Source organism: Erigeron canadensis, chromosome 1, assembly GCF_010389155.1.
Source record: "Erigeron canadensis isolate Cc75 chromosome 1, C_canadensis_v1, whole genome shotgun sequence".
Taxonomy (NCBI): Eukaryota; Viridiplantae; Streptophyta; class Magnoliopsida; order Asterales; family Asteraceae; genus Erigeron; species Erigeron canadensis.
Genome location: NC_057761.1, coordinates 6,472,929 through 6,492,195, shown reverse-complemented (window position 1 = coordinate 6,492,195; position 19,267 = coordinate 6,472,929). Strand labels below are relative to the sequence as shown.

The 19,267-nt window shown below is 36.6% G+C and overlaps 1 protein-coding gene and 1 long non-coding RNA gene across 2 annotated transcripts; both read left to right on the top strand.

The window, feature by feature from the left end:
- Positions 1-440: 440 nt before the first annotated feature.
- On the top strand, positions 441-14,049 carry LOC122600965 (brefeldin A-inhibited guanine nucleotide-exchange protein 1-like). Its single transcript, XM_043773747.1, has 12 exons — positions 441-923; positions 1,136-1,879; positions 4,425-4,742; positions 5,227-5,557; positions 6,411-6,833; positions 7,366-7,655; positions 8,169-8,442; positions 8,576-9,075; positions 9,244-9,565; positions 10,127-10,511; positions 11,571-12,238; positions 13,223-14,049. The coding sequence occupies exons 1-12, from the start codon at positions 628-630 to the stop codon at positions 13,817-13,819; spliced, it is 5,148 nt and encodes a 1,715-aa protein (XP_043629682.1). The 5' UTR covers positions 441-627; the 3' UTR covers positions 13,820-14,049.
- A 542-nt stretch (positions 14,050-14,591) lies between these two features.
- On the top strand, positions 14,592-15,529 carry LOC122597822. Its single transcript, XR_006323471.1, has 3 exons — positions 14,592-14,645; positions 14,853-14,909; positions 15,514-15,529. It is a non-coding gene; the product is annotated as an uncharacterized LOC122597822 (long non-coding RNA).
- The last annotated feature ends 3,738 nt before the right edge of the window (positions 15,530-19,267 follow it).

Below are 19,267 nucleotides of genomic sequence, written 5' to 3'. Positions count from 1 at the left end.
ACTATTAATCCTTTATCAAATATCATTCATTAATCTTTTACATCAATTATTTACACCATTCCACCGTCATCAGTACAATTATACAAATGTCGTCGCATTGTACCGTGCTAATTTAAAATGATTTAAAACATGAGAACATGTTTTGTTTCAAAAGAAGACGGAAAAGGAAGGAAATGCGTAACCGACACAAAAGTCAAACAGATATAAAAGATCGGACAATTAAATTAGAATGTAAGATTTATAGTTAAAAGAAGAAGAAAGTGTATCATCTTAGGAAATCAATTCCCTGGGGTTGAAAGGTGTCATAATAATTCCCCAATCGTAACAACCACCTCTACCTTAGAAGCGTTTCCAGATTTAAAACTATCTATCTTCATTTTATTTATTTATTATTTCATATTATAATAAAATAATAATATTAATAATCCCCATTTCCATTTTTATTCCCTCCCATTTTTTTTATTGTTTATTACATACATACATTCCCATGATGTTCTTGAATCAATGAATTAATCTCTCTCAAGATCTATATCTATACATATAATCCCAAACAATATCTGTATCTGTATATATATATTGAGCTCAACTGATGATCTGATCTGATCTGAATTCGATACAAATTAATCAATGACGACGACGCCGCCGGGCCTCGGCGGCCAATCACGATGCGGGTGGCTACTGGGTCCATCACTGGACAAGATGATAAAGAATGCAGCGTGGCGAAAACACTCTCACATTGTATCCGCTGCGAAATCGGCGTTAGACATACTCCAAACCCTAACTGATGATCCCACTTCCTCATCCACCCCTCTTTTCGGTGTCGGTTCCCTTTCCGATGCCGAATCCCTTTTCCTTCCTTTAATCCTCGCTATCGATTCCAATTCTCCGAAAGTCGTCGAGCCTGCACTCGACTGCTGTTACAGGTATTAGAATTATACATTACAATTTTTTTTTTTTATATATATATACAGTAGAACTTGCTATTAATAGCTATATCCGTACCACAAACATTGATATATTTACACCACATTATAACTTTTAGAGCACATTGTACAAGCTAGTAAAGCATGTGTCTGGTAAACTCTATATATGCAACTATATTTGGAACATGATGAAAATGCACAATATTCTACAGGCTATTCTCGCTGCGACTTATTCGTTGCGAAATTGACCCACAGTCGCAATCACAGTCGCATTTGCTTGTTTTCCGGCTTATTGATTCGATATGTAAGTGTAGTGGTGTAGGAGAAGAGGGTGTTGAGCTTGCGGTTTTGAAGACGTTGTTGTCGGCTGTTAGGTCGACTACTGTGTTAATTAGGGCGGAATGTTTGAATCAGATAGTAAAGACTTGTTATAATGTGTATCTTGGTGGTGTGAATGGGACGAATCAGATCTGTGCTAAAGCGGTTTTGGCTCAGATGATGGCGATTGTTTTTGCTAGGGTGGAAGCTGATACTTTGTTAGCTACTTTCAATACTGTTTCTGTTACGGAATTGTTGGAGTTTAACGATAGGAATTTGAACGAAGGGAGTTCAATACATTTTGCTCAGAATTTAATTAATGAAGTTGTTTTTACTAATGCGGTTGAGCTTGATTCGCCAAAACCTACATCACCTGTAAAGCAGAACGAGAACGAGAAAGGTGGTAGTGATTTGTCTCCTGACGCGGGTGAATCGGGTGATAAAGATGATTTGAGTAGTTATTCTAAGATCAGAGATGATGGGGTTATGGTTTTTAAGAATTTGTGTAAGTTGTCGATGAAGTTCTCTTCTCAAGACCAGTCGGATGATCAGATTCTTTTGAGGGGAAAGATGTTGTCTTTGGAGCTGTTGAAGGTAATTATGGATAATGCTGGTCCGATATGGCGTACAAATGACAGGCAAGTAACCTTTATGTTTAACCCTTTATGGTTGGCTTGTAAATTATCTGTTGGTTAATATCACACTCTACTCACAAGGCGATGCCAGTTATCTAAGCTTACTTATTTCCTTGGCCAGTGACATTGAGGGCTATAAGTTGTTTCACCATTAATGAGATAGGAGCTCAATTTGTATTTTAGAGGTCTGAATTGTAAATAAGCCTAAATTGACTAACTAACCTGCCATATGCTTCAAACGATGTTCTTGCATTGAATTGGTATGTATGGTTGGTAGAAATAATGTCCCGATTGTGAGAAAACCCCCCGCAAATCTTTGGTATTGCCTTGAATAAGGCCACAAGGGTAAAACATAGGAGGTTTTTCTTGTTCAGGTGATCCAGGGAGCCTTTGACTCACCCCGTGACGTTTTTGAACCCTTTAACTAGCCATCAACATGTTTACTTGGGGAGGTCTTAACCAGAGACCTCCTATTAGGACATGAGACGCCTGACCACTAGGCGACCTTGATGATGGTTATTCCCTTCAATAAGATACTCAAAAGATAGCAGGTCTAAGAAATGTAGTTGAAATATAGTTGAAACACTGTTGATTAAGCTAACAAGAATACAAAGTTGAGAAAGATACCTAATATGAAATGAAGAATTACTGTGAGACTCCTTCAAGATTTAATGATTTATAATAGTGAAGGAGCCAGCCAATCACTAGAAATCCATATAGTTAAAATACACGATCTTACAGATGTCGCAAAGGTCATCCTTTTCATGGTATGTATGCAATACAATTCATTTCCAGGCATGAGATTTTCCAAATTATGTTGATCATGAGCATTATAAACTAGAAGCAAATCATTTGTAGCATCGTTGTTGGCTCCTTTTCAGGCACGCTATTCCTTGATTCTTATTTAAATAAATGTTTTTTATTGAGGGGCTCAACTTCATCTTTACCTATGTCTTCATATAAAATCTTTCAAGTATCTAGTAGTTGCTATTGTTATTACAATGAGACATATAGTTGTACCTGGTATATAGAAGTCATAATAATGTGAGAACAATTAGTATGAACAATTAACGCCAGCAATAATTTAATCTTAAGTTTTTGAATCCTTGTCAATTCAGCATTAAAAATTTTGTGAAAATAAGCCGATATTTGAACTACATCTAACATTTAGAATGCAATGTCCTTGACTATGCAGCAAAGGAAATTATATGCTAACTTTCACATGCCATTTTGTCAAGTGTTGCCTTATAACCAAGGGATTTTCCAAAATGGTCAAGCTTAATTACATAGCTCAAAAATATTTTACGTTTTTGTTCTTCAGAGTTAACTTCAACCAAGTAAACCTTTCTTTTCTTTGATTTTTCTAACAAAAGTGTGAGGCAATTTAATGTAACGGGAGGCATAACTACACTTAAGTATTAGAACATCTTGATGCTTCTCTTGGGAATACCTCAAATATAGCTTTGTGCTTTGTCTTAGTCATGATCACTAGTTGTAACTAGCCTTTAAGTGTTGTGCTACAAAGGATTTCTCATGAGATAGGTCCAGACAAAAATATAAATCAATGCTGTTATTGCATAAAGTGCCGCATTTTAAGAAAGCATGTTTTTGTTGTATATAAGGTAACATCCGATTTTAGGTCATAACTAGGGATAATGAAAGGATAAATATATTCTTGAATGAGCGGTCAATCTTGAAGTTAATGGTAGAGGGGGTCTTGTGTGGCAAGAACATTAAAATTTGAGTATTGAAATACTTCCAAGTTCAGACTATCATCTCCTTGTCTCTGCTCTAAGTTCTTCATGTGTGAGCTCATTATGTTCGTAGAATTCTTTTCTGAGTTCAGTATTTAAGTTTTACTACTTCAAAGTTGAGCAGTTGTTTCAAAGATGTTAGCATACTAAGAGACATTCAACTTCAGTAGTTCAGAGTTGCTTGGACTGAAAGTGAGGGATGTATATCATTTCAAAAATTAATTTGTGTTTAGAGTTTCTCTTTGATGGCCAGCTGTAAGCTAAGTAGATAACACTGCTTTCTTATTTATTACATAGCTGAGTTCTTTAATATATTGGCTAAGGCTTGTCTCATTGCTTTCAAGTAATTTTAAAACCCAAACACCCTCGAAACCTAGCTGTATCTTTTACAAAGGCTTCTAGTCAACCAATTTAACGGATTAACTTTCAGTTAAGTGGTTTAGTAGGTTTTATTTTCCATTTGAGTGGGCGAAATATGCTTTCATCTTTGTTATGTAAAGTTTGAGCCCCTAATTTTCTAAAGCCCACTTATTATGGATGCCACAAAGCTTTCAGCCAAACTTTTGATGTACAAGACAATTGATGTGTGGAGATGGTGTTTAAGCTTTCAATTAACAAATCAAGTATTCAGACGTAATATTCTGTTATGATGATTATTACATTGTTTATCTGGAATGCAATCTCTATTTATTTTGATTTGCCACATCATGTGGGATAAGTGGTTTATTCCTTCCCAAAGTAAAATAATGGAAGGTCTTTTTAATGTTTGCTACATTTGATATCTTATTTTGCAGGTTCTTAAATGTGATCAAACAGTTTCTTTGCTTGTCTCTACTAAAGAACAGTGCATTGTCAGTCATGTCAATATTTCAGCTGCTCTGTTCTATATTTCAGAGCTTATTAACAAAGTACAGATCCGTATTGAAGTCAGAAATCGGGATATTTTTCCCTATGCTCATCCTCCGTGTGCTTGAAAATGTCCTTCAACCTAGTTTCATACAGAAGATGACAATCCTGAATCTATTGGATAAAATATCTCAGGATTCACAGATTATGATTGACATTTTTGTCAACTATGATTGTGATGTTGATTCTCCAAACATATTTGAAAGGTAAAGAGCCACTTAAATTTTATTTAGGTTCCTTTGTGGTTTTGGTTGCAAGAAACAATATGTCTATCTTAAGTTTGGTGTTGATCAAGGATGACAATGCATTCTAGACGGTCAGTAAATTCTCGATATTGCTGATACCTTGATTTCAAAAGGCATTAGGCGCTTAAGGTGATAAGGGTCCGAAAGCCAAGCCACTAGGTGCATGCCAACCAAATACTTGTATTACTTTTACTTGAAAAAAATATACTTGAGACATTTTACTTGCGCATTGAAAGTTTTCTAATAAATGTAGTGAATTGTAGTATCATATGAAGCCAAAGCGTTAAAAGTAAAAGATTATAGAAAACATAAGAGCCCACACATCCTCATTGCTTTGAACATGTGTTTTTTTTTTAACAATTTGTTTTATCTTTCTATTATTATGCTGAAACTGTGATTTAATAAATTGTATTTAAACCTTGTTAATTCCGTCAGACATTTGCAGGACTGTGAATGGTCTTCTGAAAACTGCTCAAGGACCACCTCCTGGTTCTACTACCACCTTGTCTCCAGTACATGATCTAACATTTCGGCTTGAATCAGTTAAGTGCTTGGTTATAATCATCAAGTCTATGGGAGTTTGGATGGACCAACAGTTTAGGATAGGTGAATTTGGTCTACGCAATACATCTGATAATGATAGTGTCATTGAGAGCAACACAAGTCTCGGAGGAGATGAAATCAGTCTCCCTGATTTTGAGTTGCACCAAGAAGCGAATTCTGACCATTCGACTGCTACTCTAGAGCAACGTCGAGCTTATAAGTTGGAACTCCAGGTATAAAAATACATACAAATTGTCATGTTTAGTTTCTATCAAATGCTACCAGGATAACTTTTTCTATGATGGGGTTAAACAATCAGACTCTAGCATACCTTTCAATAATGTGCATTTTGTATCATGTACTTTTATTCTTCTTAGCGTCATTGTACTCTTACATTGTCAAAATATGTGATATTTGCGTATAAACTTACGTAATTGTTAATACAGTTCAGTCACCGTTTTTGATATTTATAAAGCGTACAATGATCCAAGTGATTCAACAAGTTCAGCTATCCAGTTACCATTTAACGAGAGAAAGTACCCGCGGCGGTGAGATGGTGGGGATGATAGGTCATATAGTGTGATATGTCATAGGAGGTGATAGGTCATATAGTGTGATATGTCATAGGAGGTGAAGGTCATAGAGTGTGAAATTTTAAGCACACCCATATAATTTTTATAATTTGTCGATGTACGATTTTTGAGATTAAAGATTTTGAATGAATTAGAGAAATAAAATGATTTATGGAGGAGAAAGAAAAATGAGTGGTTGAGATTTGAGGAGAGAGAGAAATATGAGGGGTAGTTAAGGGTATTATGAATAAGTGACATGGGTATTTTTGGGTTTTCAACTACTTTAAGTTGAAAAAATGGAGGGAGTAAATGCTTTATAATGTAGTAGAGATAATGTATAGAGTAAAGTGACCCAAATGAACAAAAAAAGTACCTAACACAAAATGCCTTTAACCTTTCCATCATGTCATATCTTTGAGCAGTGTTTAAAATATCCTACTATTCTGCATATATGATGTTTATATTGATTCAAATTGTTAATTTATGCACTAAAAGTTTTACCTTGTTGTTGCAGAAAGGTATTTCCCTGTTCAACAGAAAACCTTCGAAGGGTATTGACTTTCTAATAAGTCACAAAAAGATTGATGGAACTCCTGAAGCAGTTGCATTATTTTTGAAGAACACTACTGGTCTTAATGAGACTGTGATTGGTGACTATCTGGGTGAAAGGGAAGACTTCTCATTAAAAGTTATGCATGCTTATGTGGATGCCTTTATTTTTGATGGAATGGACTTTGGTGAGGCTATTAGATATTTTCTAAGGGGTTTCAGATTACCCGGCGAGGCACAGAAGATTGACCGTATCATGGAGAAATTTGCAGAGCGCTATTGTAAGTGCAATCCTAATTCGTTTACTAGTGCTGATACAGCGTACGTTCTTGCCTATTCCGTTATAATGCTGAATACCGATGCTCATAACAGCATGGTGAAAGACAAGGTAAGATTACCAAATTGCATTTTTTTTTTGATGGTCAACACACACACGCACACATATATTCATGTATCTGGTTCAAAAGCCAACCCTTGTAGTAGTGTTGCGTAAGATATCCAGTTAGATATAATATGGGGACCAAATGATGTTTTTCGTTTCAAAGCTGCAGTTTCTTGTACTTGTTTTAAAGCATACATGGAATGTGCAAGTTTTATCTTAGTAAATTGCTTTACTAAATTTTGAAATTACGATAAGAGAGATACGATAGAAAAGGATGATATTCTGGTATTTCATTTAGGGTGAAACAAAGTAGACCATTTTGACAAAATTCGAGTATTCGTGAACTGCTGCAGACATAGGCCATGTCTCTCTTTCCTTTATCAAAACATGTCGATCTTTATAGAAGATTTGACTCTCTTTTGGAACTGAACTTCTAGAAGCTCTTTCCAGTCATTTAGGCTGATATGGTTGACATTATTCATTACATCCATAAAATGGTTATGTGGATCTTGTCTGACTGATGCTGTTTCATATTTAGATGAGCAAAACTGACTTTATCCGGAACAATCGTGGGATTGATGATGGAAAGGACTTACCAGAAGAATATTTGGGCGCTCTGTATGATCAAATTGCGAAGAATGAAATCAAGATGAAAGCCGACACTTCAGCACCACAGAGCAAGCAAACAAACAGTGTCAATAGATTACTGGGCTTGGATGGTATACTTAATCTTGTTTGGAAGCAGACCGAGGAAAAACCGCTGGGTGCGAATGGAGCCCTTATAAGGCACATTCAAGAGCAGTTCAAGTCGAAATCGGGAAAATCAGAGTAATATAAACTACTTGCTAAATGGTTTTCAGTTATAATTTACAATTGTCCTTTGTCCTCTATATAGAGTTTGCTGGGATTTTGGTCTGACGGTAGAACCGGTGATTGGTGATAAAAAGTTTAAACCATATCCACCCTCGCCCCCTCTTGTAGAAGGAGGGAAAGGTGTCGGATTATGACATGTTCTGTACTAATATATTTTTACCTGCAGTTCCATGTTCACTGCTATATCTAGAAAAGCATGTACTTTAGGTTTGATTTTCTAGACATTCCTATATCTAGAAGCTATGTCCATATTCAACGGTGAACATGTACTTAAGGTTTGATTTTCTAGACATCCTTGTATCTAGAAGCTATGTCCATATTCAACAATGAACATGTACTTTAGGTTTTTATTTTCTACACATCCCTATATCTAGAAGCTATGTAAATGTACCTTTTATGGCTGTCTTGTTATCCCTGATGGCTTCATTGAAGTAATATATAATGAAATCCAACCGTGTTTTGTTGCAGGTCTACCTACTATGCTGTTGCAGATGCAGCAATATTAAGGTTTATGGTGGAAGTCTGCTGGGGCCCAATGCTTGCTGCCTTCAGTGTAACTTTAGACCAGAGCAATGATAAAGAAGCCACTAATCATTGCTTACAGGGCTTTAGGCATGCTGTGCATGTTACTGCAGTCATGGGCATGCAGACACAGAGAGATGCATTTGTCACTACTGTCGCAAAGTTTACATACCTACATTGCGCAGCAGATATGAAGCAAAAAAATGTTGATGCTGTCAAGGTAGTCACCCTTTATCTCCTATTACCAAACCTAGATCAGTTATCTCAGTGTCTTCGTAATGATTATTGTGCCTAAGTTTACACTTTTATGGCATATATATATATAGACTCACATTTGGAAGTTTTATTGGTAGACAATAATAGCAATTGCCATAGAAGATGGAAACTATCTTCAAGATGCCTGGGAACACATCTTGACTTGTTTATCTCGATTTGAGCATTTGCAACTATTGGGAGAGGGTGCTCCATCTGATGCATCCTTTTTAAGTGGATCAAATAGTGAAACCGAAGATAAATCACTGAGGTCCAGTTTTACGACATTGAAAAAGAAGGGAACCCTACAGAATCCAGTTGTAATGGCTGTTGTTCGAGGCAGTTCGTATGATAGCACTTCTCTGGGAGCTAATACCTCAGGATTGGTGAGCCCAGATCAAATTAACAACTTCATTTCAAATTTGAACCTGCTTGAACAGATAGGAAATTTTGAGCTTAACCACATCTTTGCTCATAGTCAAAGATTAGACAGCGAAGCAATAGTCGCTTTTGTGAAAGCCCTTTGTAAAGTTTCAATGTCAGAATTACAGTCCCCCACAGACCCAAGGGTGTTCAGCCTGACGAAAATAGTTGAAGTTGCGTAAGATCCTATCCTTCTATCTCCAAGAAAATAATATTATTTTTCTCATATTCCTTTTCTAGAATTCGTGCCAGCTGTTGCTACTATGTCCTGATAAAGTGATGAATATGTTTATGCATAAGTTTTAACATTAAGATTTTCACACCTTATTATTTGAATTTTCTTCAGGCACTACAACATGAACCGTATCAGATTAGTGTGGTCTCGCATATGGAGTGTCCTTTCAGATTTCTTTGTGTCAGTTGGCTTGTCAGAAAACCTCTCAGTTGCCATCTTTGTCATGGATTCGTTGCGTCAACTGTCTATGAAATTCCTCGAGCGAGAAGAGCTGGCAAACTACAACTTTCAAAATGAATTTTTGAGACCCTTCGTAATTGTCATGCAGAAGAGTAACTCTGTGGAGATCAGGGAATTAATAGTTCGCTGCCTCTCACAAATGATCCTCAGTCGGGTGAATAATGTTAAGTCTGGGTGGAAAAGCGTTTTCATGGTATGCTTTTATACATCCCTTACTATATCTAAGCTGGTGTTCTGATATAAACATGGCATATACTCTCAAATTTTAACTGGATTGTAAGTTGTAACTTATATTTGATACATATATTAAGACATAATTGATTTAAGTGTTCAGCCTGCTCCAAATTGTACATTTATGTTAAGGAAGTTAGGTAATATACCATAGTGTTCAGATACGGCGATATTATTTATTCAAGCTTTGAGAAAATAGTTTCTCCATGGACGACTTATAATAATGGAATTCCTTATAGGACCTACAGGATGCCTTCAGTGATGTATTTTAAGGTACTGGAGGACATTATATAGAGTTATAGACCACAAATGACATGCCAGCTTATAGCTGTTCTTAAATCTGTTCTTTGCGTAAGATCGTACGCATTTTAAACCAGTACATGAAGTTAATAAGTAAGCTATCATCAGCTGACCATTCTTCTAAACTTTTTTACAAAAACTACCGACAAGTGGTAATTTGTGCAATATGTTAAGCAGTTTCTGTACCAGACATTGTTCATTTACACGTTATATATCTTGACAGGCATTAACAGCTGCCGCTGCTAATGAAAGGAAGAACGTTGTGTTGTTGGCATTTGAGACCATGGAGAAAATAGTACGCGAATATTTTCCATATATAACGGAGACAGAGACTGCAACTTTTACCGATTGTGTCAGATGCCTCATTACCTTCACTAACAGCAGATTTAACAGTGACGTAAGCCTTAACGCCATTGCTTTTCTACGCTTCTGTGCTGTCAAACTTGCAGAAGGAGGTCTTATTTGCAATACAGAAAATGCTAATGCCGCTACTGCTGAGAATGATTCCAGTACAATATCTGTGAAGGAACCTGCTGCTGCTGCCGCTGAGTTACAAACTTCAATGGACAAAGATGAGAATGCATCCTATTGGATTCCTTTGCTGACTGGTAATCCTAATACTCTACTGTTTTCCTTTTATGTAATGGTGGCAGTTGCAACCCCATTTGCTTATGCATTGCTCGATTCGGGTTTTACCTTAATCTAAATCGGTAGAAAATAGCTCATAGTAATACGGTCGGATGGGTTAAACAGGTTAAAAGCCATAGTCAAACCTCAGATTTCATTCTATTTATCTAAAGTATATTATAATTGAGATAATATAAAATATTTAAATCATACATGACTCACTAGTTACAACCTATTTAAACTTTTTTCGTGTGAACAGTGAAGTTAGCTAGCAGGTAGCTGTCTCAGCTGCCTACCTGTTTAGGTTTTTCTTTTTTTTTTTTCAATTTTAGTGTTTAAGTTAGCGTGTTGTGTAGATGTTACTTTAACTTCTTGGGTTTTTTATTTTTCCCTTTAATTAGGGTGGTAATATTTTAGTCCTTCTCACTTTAACCACTAAATCTTTTTAAGGCTTTTTATGTTTACCATTAAAGTTTTATGTTTAACGATTCATGTGATACAACTTTAGTCTATTTTAATTTTCACAATCAAAGTTTTTAGCTTCTTATATTTATCTTCCAAGAACATCGCAAGTTTATGTTTCGCCATAAAAGTTTCATGTTTTAAGATTAAAGGTCTATTGTTTAACGATGTGTTTTTTTGTCTAATGGTAACGGTTGACATGTTAGAATTATTTACCCGCATTCAAGTCTAAGTTCGGTTGTTATCCCCGGCCAACGGCTGGATATAACACTAGTTATTTTAAAAAGAAAAGGAGTTTGGACAGCAGTCTTTTGGGCCAACTCTACTTGATGTGTCCCATTTTCACAGCGTGCCAAAAGTTAAACCTTCTTGACCTGCTACCTAACCCGCCCATATTTTAAATTATACCTTTATCTGTACCAGTCTAGTCGCTGTAATAATTCATTAACAGTAAGCATCAACTTAAAAAGAAACATGTCATGGTATGCTGAACTTACCTGCTTGCATGTCATTATAATCAAAAAGTAACCTCTTGTTTCTGGACTTAATCTTATTAATATGTCACTTTGGTGTTTCAGGTCTATCTTTGTTGACATCTGATCCTAGATTAGCTATAAGAAAGAGTGCTTTGGAAGTGCTTTTCAACATATTGAAGGACCATGGTCATCTTTTTTCTCGCTCATTTTGGATTACTGTTATCAATTCAGTAATTTTTCCCATCTTCAAAAATGTTAGTGACATGAAATGGAAAGAGAGTAACGATCAGTCTCCACCAAGTACCTGGGATTCTGAAACAACATCTGTGGCAACTCGTTGTTTAATAGATTTATTTGTCAATTTCTTTGGTGTTATGAGGTCTCATTTAGGGACAGTGACATCACTTTTAGCAGGATTGTTGAGAAATCCAGGTCAAGGCTTTGCTACTACTGGAGTATCTGGATTAATGCGTTTGGTGGGTGATTTGGGAGGCATGTTCAGTGAAGATGAGTGGGCATCCATCTTCCTTTCTTTGAAAGAAACATCAGCTTCAATGTTGCCAGGTTTCCTAAAACTTATAAGAATTATGGATAGGATTGAGATTAACATGCCTGATGTTGCTCATTCCTATGACGATGATGGAGGAGACACTACATTGACCAGTAGCAATGGTACAGTCGAAGATTATGAGGATGACAACTTGCAGACGGCAGGATATATTGTTTCACGAATGAAAACCCATATATCTACGCAACTACTTATCATGCAGGTTCTTTCATCTCTCTTTCACTTAAGTAATGCAATACTTTTGCTGATAGATCTGTGAATGCAAACATACACTTGTAGAATTAGAGGTCGTAAAATGGGTGGGTTATACAGTTCAGTTTCGGCTCAAGATGTGTTATGTTTTATTTGGGTCAATCCTATGACTAAAACTAACTTATTTTCTGCTCTAGATTAAGAAACATGGCAAAATTGAAGGTGAAGATAAGGAAAGAGATATTGAAATCCATATGTCCGTAGTTGAGTTGTTGATTAGGCATGTTTAGGCTTATAAATTTTAGGCCTATATATCATTACTCTTATATTGTTTCAGTTAAGGCAAATTGCAAAGAATAATAACCAACTTAATTTACACCAGAAAAAACTAGCAAAGGTCCAAATTTTCTATTTAAGGTAAACTTTTAAGTTAATTGGTTTCCAGATGGAAAAACCTAATAGTTTATCAAAGGTTCACCACCTTCATCAACTTCGGCTGTGTAATCATTGCAGATATATAGAAGCTTTTGGAAGTTGGTGACCTTCAGTATGTTTTTTTTTTTTTTTTTCCTTAATTAAACCAGTTATTTATCAAAACAAGCAACTTTAGAGTAAATGGATTTTATTCGAATGGTCTGAATAAATTGATAGTGGTTTTAATAAGTTGATTTTGAATGTTTATACTTTATATTTTTCTTTTAGAGAGGAAAGAATTCCACACTTGACGCATCCACCAGTATTTAAAAATTGACACATCCACTAGTATTCAAAATATGTCCACCATGGGATTAGAACCCACAATCTCTTAGTTGATGGGTCACCTCAAATACCGCTAGGCCAAAGGCTCTTTGGTTCAAGTGTTTATTCTTTAAGGCTCTGTAGAAAAAAATTATCCTGAATCGACCTACATATGAGTTAATGGGTTGTACTTGTGACCTTTTGCTAGGATACATTTATTTATAATAGCCTCTCACACATGTTACAAACATTACAGGTGACAACTGATCTGTACAATTCGCACCAGCAGTTGTTAAAGGCCTCAAGTGTGAAGATTGTGCTTGAAATATTTTCACAGACAGTGTCTCATGCTCATGAATTGTGCTTAGAAACAGGTCTACATCTTAAGCTGCAGAGAGCATGCTCCATCCTTGAGATTCCAGACCCACCTGTAGTACATTTTGAAAATGAATCGTGTCAAAATATATTAAACCTATTGCACCATTTACTAAAAAGCGACCCATCTTTATCAGAGGAGATGGGTATTGAAGTTCGGCTATTTTCAATATGTGAAGAAGTTATAAAAATATACCTAAACTGTTCTAGACTGGAACAGCAGAAACCAGTTACTGTTCATTGGGTCCTTCCGTTGAATTCAGCAGTGAAGGAAGAGTTAGGGGCACGGACATCATTGCTTGTGTCAGCATTGAAGGTTTTGAGTGAAGTAGACAAAGATTGCTTTAGGAAGTATGCGACTAGGATATTCCCGCTGCTTGTAGAGTTGGTGCGTTGCGAGCACAGCTCACGTGAAGTCCAACCTGTTCTAAGCAACTTGTTCCAGACATGCATAGGCCCAATTATAATGAAAGTGTGACATGCTTTCGTAATTACATACAGATATATAATATCATTAACAATATATATAATATATGTTTGTAGTGTAGTGCCATATAGCCCCTGGCAATGGCTTGATATATATCTTGCGCTCCATTTTTGGTAACCATAGTGTAAGGAGAGGAGAGGAGAGCAGTGGCTTTCATTTATGGTGCATGTGTTGTAGTGTATGGTGATTCATTTTATTGATTAATTGAAAGAATTTTTTAACTTGGTGTAGTATGTTGTTTCTTTGTGTCTATAGTTAAAACTATTTGTCTCGAGTATCAAGCCATGCCAGTCGAACCCTAACGGATGAAGTAACCCATGCAAGTATGCAACCCCCCTTCCGGAATAATCATCTCATATTGCCATATTATCTGATAATGGAATCCCTTTGCGTTTATATGTTAAGAGTATATACATGTCTGGTGATATAGCGTGGTTTACTGATTGATTTTTGTGTGTAACAATTAGTTAGTTGTGTTGTAATCGAAGTGGCATGTTTGTGATGTTGTTGATGATTGATTCAGAGTTCATTTTTATTTATTTATTTGTTGTCTGTGGTTTGAGATTTTTGATGAAGTGGAACACGATGAAGATTTTGATATCGATCTAGAGTCTAGACAAAAAACACTTCTCTATTTTCAAGGTATCTCTTTATACGAACAAAATCGGTTTTTGTTCATCTTAAACTATATATATATATACGTACAAAATCTATATCAGTTCGGTGATGGTTGGTTTTTTTTATTCCAGATGATAAATATGGTGGTTGGTTTGTTCAACTGGGTTGAAGAAGAAAAGCAACTAAAAAGGATTTATGAGTAAGTTTTTTTTGTAGATGTTGAGTAGTGCACAAAAGATGTTTGATAAAATGCTTGAAAGAAAATTCCAATCCTGTTATGATTTATTCATCAATATATTATATATTTAATCTTTTTATAATATTTGAATTAATATTTTCTAAAAACAGATTTACATTAAATATGTGATAGAAATATTTGTGATAAATATACGTGTGTTTTATGTAGACAAACTGTGTGATATGGTTATGGGTGAGCTTGATCAGAATCCTTTTATCGATGCTGGTAAGAAACTTGGCTCTGTTAAAGCTTCTCAAATGTTTCTTCTTGATGCAATTATGTTGTATTCATCTATATGCAGTTCTGACCAGATATATATATATATATGAGCTTTTTGGACTGTGAGGCACATTTAAAGATAAAAGGATTAGGATATTATAATATGAAAAAGGATTGTTCTTTTGCTTGAATAGTTATGGGTGAGCTTGATCAGAATCCTTTTATCGATGCTGGTAAGAAACTTGGCTCTGATAAAGCTTCTCAAATGTTTCTTCTTGATGCAATTATGTTGTATTCATCTATATGCAGTTCTGACCAGATATATATATATATATATATATATATATATATATATATATATGAGCTTTTTTGACTGTGAAGCACATTTAAAGATAAAAGGATTAGGATATTATAATATGAAAAAGGATTGTGTTTTTGCTTGAATATTTGTTCAATAGCTTTATATAGAACTTTCTTTTGCAAGAGAACATATAATGGATCATATACATTAAGCTGTTAGTGGCACTAATTTCAATATCAGCCTAAACTATTGTTTATTTAGATAAAAAGATGTTTAACTGTGTAACACTTTGATATGTTGGGGTTTCAGGTGACTCACTTATCTCCGGAGAAAACCGAAAGCATGACCAGTGGATACTCACAGGCTATAGGTCATGTTATTATCAGGTTATAAACCGTTAATGGAAATGTTATTATCAGGCCATGATATAGATACCTTCAACTGCATTATCTTTGTTTTTAAACTGATGATTGAGTTAATATACTTTTTAAAATCAATATGTTTGAAGAAATAGCAAAAATATAAAATGAGGTAACCGAATTTGTTTGGCAATTTTTATTATTTGTTGTTAATATTGAGATGAAAAACGTGTGTTGGGATGGAAGTTTGTCTAAAAAGAAATGGTTCTAAAAATACGGAGGTAAATCTTTGTTTTGTTGATGTAGTTTGTTTTAGTTATAAAGAAATACATTGTAGAAATTTGTTAAAACCATCTCTTTCACATGGGATAAAGGGGAGGATACTAAAACTCTTGATGACGGGAATGTGAAGAACGGGTACAGATTCCCAAGTTATATTGATGGTGTATCCACCGTCACCCAGGATAAAGCCTCACCCTAGGTAGGCTAAAAAGATCACCCAGGGTATCACATAGCCTGGGGAAAAGAAGATAAACATGAAAAGATACGATCATATCACTTCCTTAAATAAAGGAGATCGTTACCAAAGATACAAAACGCGTGAGAGACTCATTCTCCACGAAAAAACAGCTATAAAAGGGGGAAAACCCTAATCATTATCATTATGCCTACTACGGCCAAAACCATAAAACACATACAAGATCCACGGGCAAAACCCTAAGAGATCTAAAACACATCTAAACCGGCGTACAAAAGGTTCTCACACCTTACCAGCAGGGAATCGCCGTCCAACCCATTAAACACCTCCAAATCCTTTAACCTAATCCGTTGTACAAACAATTGGCCCCATCCTCGGGACAATCTCTACTCATCACCACAACCTGCATCAAAAAAGGTTAAAAACCAGAAAATTTTGCACCAAAAAAGGTCAAAATCCGGAAAATTTTTCTCACAAAAATCACAAAAACGGTTAGATTCCCTGTTTCGATACTCAGATCTCGATAATGTATGCCGGCAAAGATCCTAATAAAGCAAGCATGAAACGAAAAGATCCAAAAGACTCGCAAATCCAGTCAAGAGATCTATGTTTTCCAGCTTTGGGAGACAAAAAAGCCAGCAAAGATCCGTTAATAATACAAGCACATATATTCGATATCTCAGTACGAAGAGTATATATCGATAATGGAAGCGAATGCGACATTATTTATGAGCATTGCTTCCTGCAATTACCAGAAGCAATAAAGGCAAGAATGACAAACCCTACAGGCCCACTCGCAGGATTCGCCGGAAACCGCATATGGCCCCTGGGGGAAATAGATCTTGATGTTACCCTGAGGAACCCTCCGTTTGCACGGACGGAAACCCTAGACTTCACTGTAGTACGAGCACCCTCACCATACAACCTTCTCTTGGGAAGACCAGCAATACAACGAATGGAGATGGTACCTTCCACAGTCCACGCCATGGTACTATTCCAAACGAAATCAGGCGTCGGAATGATAAAATCAAGTTACGACCAAACTAAACAAATTAGTGAGGTCAAAAAATCAAAGGAGGAACCAGAAGAAGTGAAGACACCGAGCCAGAGCGATCAGGCTCAGGATAATGACAAGGTACTTGTGAACCTAGCCTTTCCTGATCAATTAATTACCATAGGGAAAGGGCTGCCAGAAGATTTGAAAAAGAAGTTACTCAAATTATTGCAACAAAACATCGACATATTCGCATGGGAATACGCGGATATGACAGGGGTCCCCAGGGTGCTCACCCTAGGGGAACAGACCTTTGTTACGGAACACAGGTTGAATGAACGAAAAATTATAGAACCTGTAAGGCAAAAGAAAAGAAGTTTATCGAATGACAGAGATGAGGCAGCATGCAAAGAAGTAGACGAGCTTCTAAAAGCCGGAATCATAAGAGAAGCCACGTACCCTACGTGGATCGCAAACCCAGTAATGGTGAAGAAAGGAGACGGAGGCTGGAGAATGTGCGTAGACTTCACAGACATAAATAAGGCATGTCCAAAAGACTGTTATCCACTACCAGAAGTAGACTGGAAAGTTGAATCTTTGGCAGAGCATAAATGGAAGTGTTTCCTAGACGCCTATAAAGGATACCATCAAATACATATGGCTAAAGAAGATGAAGAAAAAAATCTTTTCATACAAGCAAAGGAACATTCTGCTACACAAAGATGCCATTTGGACTAAAAAACGCATGAGCAACCTACCAACGACTCGTAGACAAAGCATTCCACAAGCAAATTGGGCGAAACCTAGAGGTCTACGTAGATGAGATGGTCATCAAAAGCAGAACGGAGGAAGAACTACTTGCAGACATCCAAGAAACCTTCGAGACACTACGAAAGATAAAAATGAAGCTCAACCCTAAAAAATGCTCTTTTGGAATGGAGGCGGGGAAGTTCCTAGGGTACTATATCTTGGATAGGGGAATCCAAGCAAACCCATCTAAGGTAAACAAGATACTCGAGCTACCAGCTCCAAAGACAGTAAAAGAGGTACAAAGCCTAAACGGCAAACTCGCAGCATTAAGTCGCTTTCTTTCAAAAGGAGCGGACAGGCAATTGCCATTTTTCAAGACATTAAAGAACTGCGGGGCCAAAAAAGGGTTCGAGTGGACAAAGGAGGCTAACGAAGCATTCGAACAAATGAAAAAGCACATAGCAGAACTCCCCACCTTGACATCCCCAAGGAAAGGAGAGACCCTGTACATATATCTCGCAGCCTCCGTCGAATGCGTAAGCGCGGTCCTATTAACAGAAAGGGAAAGAAAACAAATGCCAATCTACTTCGTAAGCATAATACTGCAAGGAGCGGAAGCAAACTACCCAGAGATGGAGAAGCTTGTGTTAGCACCTGTTCACGCAGCAAGAAGACTACGCAGGTACTTCCAAGGGCATCCAATTGTGGTACTCTCAGACAAACCACTGAGACAAATTTTAACAAAACCAGAAAAATATGGAAGAATGGCAAAATGGGCAATCGAGCTAGGAGCATATGATATCGAGTATAGGGCAAGGCACGCAGTCAAAGGACAGATCCTAGCAGACTTCATTACCAAAATACAGGAAACTAGAAATTCAGTAACTCACTCCACGACACCCACAGTGACTGGGGAAGCAGATTCTGAAACCTGGGAATTATACACTGACGGAGCATCAAGTTCAGAAGGCTGCGGGGCCGGAATACGACTAGTAAGCCCAGACAAGCAAGAATATACATATGCCCTAAGATTCGAGTTTGAAACAACGAACAATGAAGCAGAATACGAGGCATTGATAGCAGGATTGGACCTGGCCAAAGACATGAAAATCAGAAGCATCCAAGCTTTCGTGGACTCCCAGCTCGTAGCCAACCAAGTCAAAGGTGAATACGAAGCCAAGGGAGAAATCATAAAGCTATACTTGGGAAAAACAAAGGAATTAATCGAGCAATTTGCAAGCTTCGACATCGAGCACATACGAAGAAATCAAAATAAAAAAGCCGATGCTCTAAGCAAGCTAGCCTCGTTAACATTTGAACACCTGGGGAAGAAAGTACTAATAGAGGTCCTGAAAGAAAGATCCATATACGAGAAGCAGGTGCATGATTTAGTTAAAGAAGAAGGAAAAAACTGGATGACACCGATAACCGAATATTTGGTGAGCGGAATATTGCCAGAAGATGAAAACGAAGCAAGAAAAA

Coding starts and splice junctions, on each gene's coding strand:
- LOC122600965 (XM_043773747.1), top strand. CDS start 628: ATGACGACGACGCCGCCGGGCCTCGGCGGCCAATCACGATGCGGGTGG. Junction 924..1,135: donor GCACTCGACTGCTGTTACAG/GTATTAGAATTA, acceptor AATATTCTACAG/GCTATTCTCGCTGCGACTTA. Junction 4,743..5,226: donor TCTCCAAACATATTTGAAAG/GTAAAGAGCCAC, acceptor AGACATTTGCAG/GACTGTGAATGGTCTTCTGA.